Source organism: Macrobrachium nipponense, chromosome 23, assembly GCF_015104395.2.
Source record: "Macrobrachium nipponense isolate FS-2020 chromosome 23, ASM1510439v2, whole genome shotgun sequence".
Lineage (NCBI taxonomy): Eukaryota > Metazoa > Arthropoda > Malacostraca > Decapoda > Palaemonidae > Macrobrachium > Macrobrachium nipponense.
In genome coordinates, this window is record NC_061090.1 from 25,583,370 (window position 1) to 25,592,986 (window position 9,617).

At 40.1% G+C, this 9,617-nt stretch overlaps 1 protein-coding gene and 1 long non-coding RNA gene across 3 annotated transcripts in view; one reads left to right on the forward strand and one right to left on the reverse strand.

Moving 5' to 3' along the window:
• Positions 1-9,617, forward strand: part of LOC135199550 (uncharacterized) — a 355,175-nt gene that overhangs the window by 343,052 nt on the left and 2,506 nt on the right. The window lies entirely within an intron of this gene.
• Positions 6,699-9,617, reverse strand: part of LOC135199538 (multiple epidermal growth factor-like domains protein 6) — a 99,123-nt gene continuing 96,204 nt past the window's right edge. For both annotated transcript variants that reach the window (XM_064227699.1, XM_064227692.1), the window contains 3 exons: positions 9,548-9,617; positions 8,990-9,244; positions 6,699-8,172 (listed from right to left, as the gene is read on the reverse strand). The exon at positions 9,548-9,617 is cut by the window's right edge and continues 194 nt beyond it. In XM_064227699.1, coding sequence (XP_064083769.1) covers positions 7,460-8,172; positions 8,990-9,244; positions 9,548-9,617 — 1,038 coding nt within the window. In that variant the 3' untranslated portion in view covers positions 6,699-7,459. The remainder of the gene's footprint in view (positions 8,173-8,989; positions 9,245-9,547) is intronic.

A 9,617-nucleotide genomic window follows, 5' to 3' on the forward strand; every position in this document is an offset into this window, starting at 1 on the left:
CCTTTCGGTTCAGGAAGAGCGTATCGAGAAACTTGGACAGGATGTAAGTCTTATCTAAGATTCCGTTAAAAGTTTAACTGAATTTATGATAACAAACCGTTCCGAGTCCCTCCATAGTGAACGTTCTTTTTCGCGTTCCCCTTGTAGAGGTAAGGTTTCTGTGCCCTCGCCCGTATGTAGCCCGAGCCTTGGACTGCCCTGCGACAGTTGGAAAAGTCCGCTGCCAGGGAACCGGGTCGGTTCTCGGGGCGATGGTGTTCTGTGCCCTCCGACTCCTACCTCTCCCTTTTCACGCTCTCATGCGCAGTCACCCTTAACGTGTTCGCCAAAAGATCGTTTCGGTAGGCATAAGTCTTTGCACAATATTTCGACCTTCATTTAGAGCTAGCAATGAGGTTTCTAGAACCTACAAGAGTAAGAATTTAGATTTAGAATTTATTAATAATGATATCCCCGTAGCGGGTTGTTCTAATTATTTTACATTGACTCAATCAATTGTTGAACCTATTTCATCTGCTTCTACGTCTCATTCTAAAACTTTCTCTGTTATTCCTAGGTCTTCTACTGTTGGAGAGTCTCAGGTGGACTCTGCTGACTCTATTTCTCTTCCTTCTATGGTTACAGATTCTGCTGTTGTTTCCAAACTAGATGCTATTCTAAATGCTTTACTCTCTAAAGATGTGTCGTCTGGGATCGTTCCCAAGCCGCTTGAGACGCATTCGGACGAAGTGGTACAGTTCAGTGTCGACAAATCTTCTCCGACTCTCTTACAAGTTCCTTTTCCTTTGACGACGAGTATCCCCTCTGCTTCGACTTGGCCGACTGGTGTCGACACTAGTAGACAACTGCAGACTACTTCTCCCGGAGGCTCTTCGCCTATCGAACCAAATTTTTGTCGCGAGGAGTCGGCTGCTGTCATCTCGAATCCGCAACTGGCAGAAGAAGATCTCGAGTCGGAAGAGTCTCCTTCGGTCTTTTGGCGCTTACTGGAGCGTTGCGCTTCTCTTTATCCTCATTTGATGGAGGAAAGAGATTCTGCAGAGACCAGGTCGTTATTGTCTTCCAGCATTTCAACTCCCATTAAGTCTTTGAAGAGACCTAAGCTTTCGCCTTCAATTAGAGGACGTTTTGACGAAACATCTCGTCTGCTGGCGCACAAAGCTTCTGGTAAGTCTGCCAGCTCTACTATTCCGGGTTTTTGAAATCGCGCACGATCGGTTATTACGACACAGGCTCGTTGCCGGCGCTGAAACCGTCCTCGGTCGACGATGCTGATTTCCTTGAGTGTCTCGATCCTATGAAAAGACGTGCTCTTGGGACGGGCAAGGTGCTTTGGTCTAATACAGAGGCAGAGGCTTTGTCAAAGTCTTTGTTTAGAAGTATTGAAGTTTTGTCTTTTGTGGAACTTTCACTAAGTACTATTGCAGCTTCTCTGCGTCAGCTTAAAGACTTTCTGATGCCAGCGGGTATCAAATCTTGGGAAGAGTCTTTAGATTTTTTGTCTTGCCTGGATAAGGCTATTTCAGACGCGGCAGGCGAATGTTCTCATGCTTTCACTAATTCGATCTTGAAGAAAAGAGAACAATTGTGCTCTTATCTTTCGACCAAGGTCTCTCCTTCTCAGAAGATGGCTGCAATTTTGGGTTCCCCTGTGGACCGCCTTCTGAATCCATCTCTATTTAAGGCAATACGGGAGGATATTTCCGTACAGGAAAATAGGGAATTTATCAGACAATCTTTTAAAGTGGGGAACAAAAGACCTGCTCCTTCTTTGCTGTCTAATCCTCCGGCGAAAATTCGTCCTTCAGCTACTAAGCCCTTTCATAGGTCCTTACCAGGCTCCAATAAAAACAAAACTGCTAAGTTTCTTAGAAAGAAATGAATCTTTATGCCCTCAGGTTCCAGTAGGAGGTCGATTGCAGATCTTCTGGCATGTCTGGAGAGACTTAGGAGCAGAACCTTGGGTTGTGGAGGTACTGAAGGAAGGCTACAAAATTCCTTTTCTGTCTCCTCCTCCTCTGTCGTCGTCTCCAATTGCTCTTCCAGCTTATCATCATCAGCAAGGAAAATTTCTTGTACTTCAGAAAGAGGTGGTATCATTACTAGAAAAGAAAGCGATAGAGCAGGTGTCAGGAAACTCGCCTGGGTTTTACAACCGTCTTTTTCTGGTGCCCAAAGTGTCTGGAGGGTGGAGTCCAGTATTGGATGTGTCGAGACTCAACACATTCATTTGTCTAACCCCATTCTCCATGGAATCACCCAGCACAGTACTAGCGGCAGTACAGAAGAATGACTGGATGATGTCGGTGGACATGCAAAACGCTTATTTTCACATTCCGATAAAACCTCAGTCTCGCAAGTTCCTGCGCTTTGTCTTCACAGGGAAGACATTTCAATTCAGAGTTCTTTGCTCCGGCCTGTGCACAGCACCGCAGGTATTCACGAGGATTCTGGCACCGGTAGGGGGATGGTGTCATTTGTTGGGAGTGAGAATTCTGCTCTATTTAGACGACTGGCTAATGTTGGCCAACTCTTTCAAGGGAATTCTGAGGGCCAAGGATCTGTTACTTTGCCTGGTGCAATCACTAGGCATATTGATAAATTTTCAGAATTCTGCTCTGATTCCAACTCAGACAATTCTCTATCTAGGGATAAGGATAGACACTCACAGTTTTCAGGTTTTTCCGTCGGAGAAACGCATAGACAATTTTTTATTGCTTCTAGGAAAATTTCAGCCCTTAAGGAAGCTTCCAGCAAGGCAATGGCTGTCTCTGTTGGGACACATGGCATCTCTGGAAAGATTTGTAAGTCTAGCAAGGCTCAGGATGCGACCAATTGAACTCTACTTGAGAGAATCTTGGGACAGGAAGTCCCTGCCAGACTCCCATTTAATGTCAGTCCCAGTAAGTCTTTGGGAGACGTTAGCATGGTGGAAGGATCGTCAAAGACTGGGAACAGGGTCATCCCTAAGAGTAGTGAGCCGAGACCTAACCTTGTTTTCAGACGCCTCAATGACAGGCTGGGGAGCTTGCCTGGGAGGCCATCAGATGTCCGGGGTATGGTCACTGTAAGAGAGGGAGTTGCACATAAACAATCTAGAACTGTTGGCAGTATGGAAGTCGCTCCTTCATTGCGAACAGATAGTCAGAGGAAATGTAATAGCAGTATTTTCAGACAATGCTACCTCTTTGGCGTACATCAGAAACCAGGGGGGAATAAGATCAAAGTCAATGTTTCTGATAGTGGAGAAGTTTTTTCTTTGGGCGGAAGCCAGGAACATAGTATTGGTTCCTCAGTTCATACCAGGGAAGAAAAATGTCTTGGCAGATCAATTGAGCAGGAAGGGACAAGTCCTACCCATGGAATGGTCTTTACATCCGCAAGTCTGCCAGTCACTATGGAGTCTATGGGGAGCTCCAAATGTGGATTTATTTGCAGCAGCAATGAACAAGAAACTCCCAGTGTATTGCTCTCCATGCCAGGACCCTCAGGCTTGGGCAGTAGACGCATTTCTTCAAGATTGGTCCAACCTAGACACATATGCTTTTCCTCCATTTGCAATAATAAGAAGAGTACTGAACAAGTTTCAAGAATCGAATCACTGCAGAATGACACTAGTAGCTCCGTGGTGGCCTCAGAGAGAATGGTTTCCGGACCTTCTAGGTCTTTCAGTGGATCTCCCTCGTGTCCTTCCTTTAAGGAAGGATCTACTCAGACAACCAAAGTCCAAGCGGTTCCACCAAAGCCTCAGCATGCTACACTTAACCACTTGGAGACTCTCGACCGCCTCCTTTGAGCGAGAGGGTTTTCTAAAGTATCTCGGAAGTCTATCCTTAAATCAAGACGAGCAACAACCTTGGCCTTGTATCAGAGACAATGGGTTGTGTACTGCTCCTGGTGTCTTTCTAGAGGGATTTCCAGCACCCGTACCTCTGTAAACAACATAATAAAGTTCTTTCGATATCTTAGATATAGTAAGAAGCTTTCAGTAGCTGCTATTCGAGGATATAGATCCATGCTGTCATCAGTGCTACGGCATGTTCAATTAGATATTTCTAACGATCCATATCTTAAGGAGGCGTTGAGATTGTTTGAAATTGAAGCCCTAAAGTTCAGTATCAATCTCTCTCATGGAACTTGGATGTAGTGCTAAAGTTCTTATCTGGAGATCCGTTCGAACCTTTGGAATCTGCTTCTTTGAAGTTTCTAACCATGAAGACACTCTTTTTGGTAGCGCTAGCGAAGCCAAAAGAGTAAGCGAGTTACAAGCATTCTCCAATAAGGTAGGCTTTTGTAGAGGAGATGCTATTTTATCATTTATGCCCTTGTTCAGGGCTAAGAATGATGTCAAGGCTAAACTTCTACCTAGAACAGTAAGAATTCCAAATTTGACCTCATTGGTTGGGAAAGAAGAAGAAGCCCTCCTCTGTCCGGTTAGAGCTATTAAGATTTATTTAGATAGATTAAAACTTGGGAGGGGCAGAGTTAATAATTTATTTTGTAGTGTTAGGAAACCTAACACTCCTTTATCTAAGAATACAATGTCTTTTTTTGTTAAGCATTTAATAAGACTAGCACATGAGAAACTAAACCCAGATATCTTACCTATATTGAAGGTAAATATACATAGTGTAAGAGCAGTTGCTACTTCTTTTAGTTTTTTAAAGAATTTGTCTCTTGAGGATGTAATTAATGCAGCTCAGTGGAATTGTAATTCGGTTTTTGCTGCTCATTATCTTAAAGATGTAGAAATTGCTTTTGAAAACTGTGAAGCCCTTAACCCTCTAGTAATAGTGGGTAAAGTCTTTTCCTGAACCGAAAGAAAGAGCAATCGTTTAGCCTCTTTTATTTTAATCCCGGGTGTTGGTTTTTTGGGGAGCATGAAGGTACATTTGTTGTACAGGAGCGTACCTTTGTATCATAGGTATTTACTTTGTATTTGACTGTCGATTTTGGGGGCCTTCGGACCCAGGCACAGGGGTCCCATCACGCCACTTCTATTCATTCTGACTGAAAATGAAGTGGTTTTCTCCGCAAGGCTGCTCTTGACTGCACACACATGAGAGCCTTGCACCCTGAAGGGAATCCACCTCCTGGCGGCAGTATTATCCAGGAAGGATTCCTGATCAGGTAAGAATGTTTTGAGTTTCATACAAGAAACTCTTAGCTCGCTTGGCTGAGCAGAATTTGTCTAGCTGCACTACCCACCATCCTTTATCTCAATGTGGGAATCAGCTAACTTTAACAGTAGTTAAGATTCATCTCAAATAATATAAATTTTCATGATGAAATTTATTATTTGGATACTTACCTACTGTTAAAGTAGACCCCACCGAGCCTCCCCACATTTAGTGGGCCGTCAAAGAGAATTCTGACTAGAGCTAAAACATTCGAACACACCTGGTGGAGAACAGGTGAAACTAGACAGTCTTCCGGGTCAGCCGAGCGATCGTTTTTTCTTTTGTTTTAAATGCCGACTCGCCTATCGGCGTGGAGATATGAGCTAACTTTAACGGTAGGTAAGTTTCCAAATAATAAATTTTATCATGAAAATTTATATTTTTCTCATGGATTCTATAGGCAACATTCTCACTGTGGCCCTTAGGAATTTAGACTTCCACATAAGCTATGGTTTGGGAGCATATTTAGATAGTTGATGAAAGAAACTGAGGTTTTAAGACAAAACTAATTTCTCATACATATTGATCAAACTTATGATAGTTCCTTTCTATCTTCCTCACTAATTTTTGAGCCGCACTCCCAGATTTCATAAAAGGTAGGGAGGGACTGATGGGTACCTGCTGTTTATAGTGAGGCTTGCATCGTTGGATTAAGTTTTTTTCTTTTTTTTTTCAGGCAAAGACTTTTGTGTCTATGACTGATGGAGTGGTAATTTTCATTATTTTTTACTGAAGCTCAAGCTTCTGATAAATACAAATATGTATCTCAGTCTACTGCCTCCCATCCCATCTTTTAGGAGTAGTTCCATAACCTCATGTCACTGATTTAACACTCTTTAATTAGTTCCTCGTTGGACAAGTGGTTATCGCGCTCGGCTGCCATTCCGGTGGTCCAATGTTTGATTGTTGGCTTGGCCAATGCGGAATCAGAGGAATTTATTTCTGGTGTTAGAAATTCATTTCTCGATATAATGTGGTTTCGGATCCCACAATAAGCTGTAGGTCCCGTTGCCAGGTGACCAATTGGTTCCTAGCCATGTCAAAATATCTAATCCTTCGGGCCAGTCCTAGGAAAGCTGTTAATCAGCTCAGTGGTCTAGTAAAACTAAGATATACTTGACTTAAGAGCAACTACATCTCCATGTGAACCATTTTGCAGCAAATAAGTTTATAAAATATTAAAAAAAACTTCAGTTGTAAGATTTCCTTTATTTCTTATTATTTCCATATTACTTCAGGTAAGCTTTTAAAATTTCAAGATTGTACTAGCATTGACTTCAAACCTGCTTACGTCATGTTAGGATCAGTGTACGTATTAAGCTTTTTCATCCTCAGTAATTCTATACCATCTAACAGGTACTTGAAAACTGTCATGTCATATATTTTTCAGCAAAGTATTTATGTATATTACCAGTATGTGCCTTTAGTTAATATTTCATAGCATAAGAGTTCATATAATAAGTATTTCACATCAGACAGGATAAAAATTGTTTTTAAAATTTTTTTGGATGCATTTATTAAAGCTACTTACTACACTAAAATAAAGATTAAATTAACAACTAAGACAAATGTACATCAAACTTCAACAAACAAGATCATCATCTTTAAAATATTGTCAACAAAAATATAAATAATCCTTACTATCAAATGTTATACGATCATTTGAGAGATAATTGCTAACAGTAAAAATTTTTATTTTATGTATGATAAATCTATTTTTTTTCATTGTAAATTTGAATTGGACCAGGCCAGTATTTTACAAGTATTTTTACCTATCAATACCAATAAATATATAGCTATCAAAGCTGTAATGAGGGAAACAGTAAACCATTCCTACTTGCTTAAATATTACCTATGAGATATATTCATTGTTTTCCTTCTCTTTGCACATGCCCTCCATATTTTGAAGCTTTCTCTTTTTAAACTTGTTTTACTTTTCTTGTCTGTTTAGGTTGTTACTCCCCACAGTAGGATACAGCTCATATATTCATTCTTGTCCACCATCTTTTAGCTTATACTAATGTGAAACCACATTAAGATCTTTTGAATGTATACTATTTTTCTTTGGCTTATCATTAGTTCAGTTTGTGTCATTTCCTTTGTTTGAATCTTCAACATCATTCTTTACTTTTTGTTAATACTGCCCTTTATTGTACCTTTAATGTCATATCATTGATGCCAACTTTTTTCTGTATGTATGTTCTTTTTGTCAGTTATGCTGTTTTCACAATTCATTCGTTTTTTTTGCCAGTAATGCCATTTTTACCACTGATGCTATTTTATTTTCCCTGGATGTTGTTTTTACCAATAGTGCTCATCTCTTGACCATTCTTGCCTATCTTTTGGGCTTTATGACTCTTCTTTTGACTACTGGTGCCATTTTCAATGTCTGTAGTATCCCTCTTTTTACTACTGAAGTCCTTTTTCATTCCTTTAGGACCCTTTTTACTCCTGGGGTCCTGTTTTGTGCCTTGAGGACCCTTCTTTTTACTACTGATGCCCCTCTTTTTTCCTGTCTCTTTGGCTTCAGTACCTTCCTTATTGTCTTGGAGGCTTTTCCCTTGCCCTTTATGATCCTCATTTGTGCCTTTGAGACCCTTCTTTTTGCCTTTGAGGCCCTTTTTGCCTTTGAGGCCCTTTTTGCCTTTGAGACCTTTCTTTTTGCCTTTGAGACCCTTTTTGCCTATGAGGCCCTTTTTGCCTTTGAGACCCTTTTTGCCTATGAGGCCCTTTTTGCCGTTGAGGCCCTTTTTGCCTATGAGGCCCTTTTTGCCTTTGAGGCCCTTCTTTGTGCCTTTAGGACTCTGTTCTTTATCTAGGGACTTCTTTTGAGCTTTGGTGCCCCTCTTTTGACCTCTTCTCCCAGCTGCTTCACCTTTTCCTACAACTTTTCCACTCTTACCTTGAACATTCTTGTTATTTTCACTCATCTTTGGAGAAGCTTGTATAGTAGTGTTGTCAGGGCTGTTATCTTCTTCCAATCGGACTACACCTGTAATGGCAACAAATATCTGAAGTTAATTCTTATTTATAACCACGAGTGACTGTGAAGCACACTAAAACCAATATTATCAATCTATAATAAGAGAGTGTCACCTTTTTTGAAGTTAATTTGCTACTGGTAGTTTCTTCTGAGGATTTTCTGATGGTTTTGAAATTATTAAACTTATTTTCTTATATTCAAAACCAGATAGGACTCATATAATAATGAATTACTTTTAAAGACCACTTTAGCAAGATGAAAACATCCACCCTATCAACTGTATTGTTTTATTGAATCTTATAGAGGATTTGGGACAATGTACAGAAATTGCATCATCTAATATAAGATGTAGCTTAGTTAAATTTGCTTTGAATGTTTCCAGGTTAAAGTGTTTGATCTGGGACATAACACCAATAATGGCTTCTTTAATCAGTTGTGGATAATTTTTCAGCATCTTCATAAAATATAGATATAAATGCGAAGTATATCCATAAATACATACTATCAAAGGAATGTTGAAATCAGTTATGCTTAGTCCTTTAAAGAAAAATATGATACTGTGATATCTTTTTTCTTTTATTCTGATGAACTTTCCCATTCTGGAGGAGAAAGGAAATGTATTAATGCAGTTTGTTTATAATTCTGTGCAGTGGTTTCCATTTTTTCACTGGCATATCAGAGCTTGTCTGGTTTCTTACCTTCACTCTTGATGTAGTAACAGACACAGTAGAGCACAATACGTATGTATTTAATTTGAATTATTAAAATAAAAGCAGGAAAATGGAAATGCATTCCCTAAATACAAAAGAACTGGGGAAACACTGACCCAAGCAACAGCCGCACCCAGGATCGCACAAGTGTTCCATGAAGTCTCCCCTTGTGCAAGAATGCTTCTCGCAGCAAGTTCCACCCCTCTTCATGCATTTCCTAGTGACTGAACAAACTCCTGTCTTTTTAATGCAGCACTTGCAGTCCCCTTGACAACCTTTGCTGATTTCAGTTTCATCCTTATCACAATGTGATTTGCATACGCCATGTTTTTTTGAGCACTTCCTCTTAGGACTGCATGTTGGTGGTCCATCTGTTGGCAGTGGGAAAAGTATGAAAATTCACGTTTTTGCAACATCTGTCATTTTTGCACCTAACTTCAAATAAAGTGTATTACTGTACGTACTCATATAGGGCTTTCTAACTTTTGCAGAGCCAAGAGTTACATTTACTTTATTATTTTAATAAGTGCTTGTTTCAACTTTGTAAATAATTTTATCCTGTCCTCACTTAACATGTGTACATTTATCACATATAAACTGTATTTCTGAAACCTCCAAAAACAGCCATATGTACTACTTTACGTAAGTTAGACCTACAGTGCATTTATACTTACTTTGGTATATACAGCAACCACATCCTTTGCCACCTTTGCAGTATTTCTTCATGAATTTACCACCCTTGCA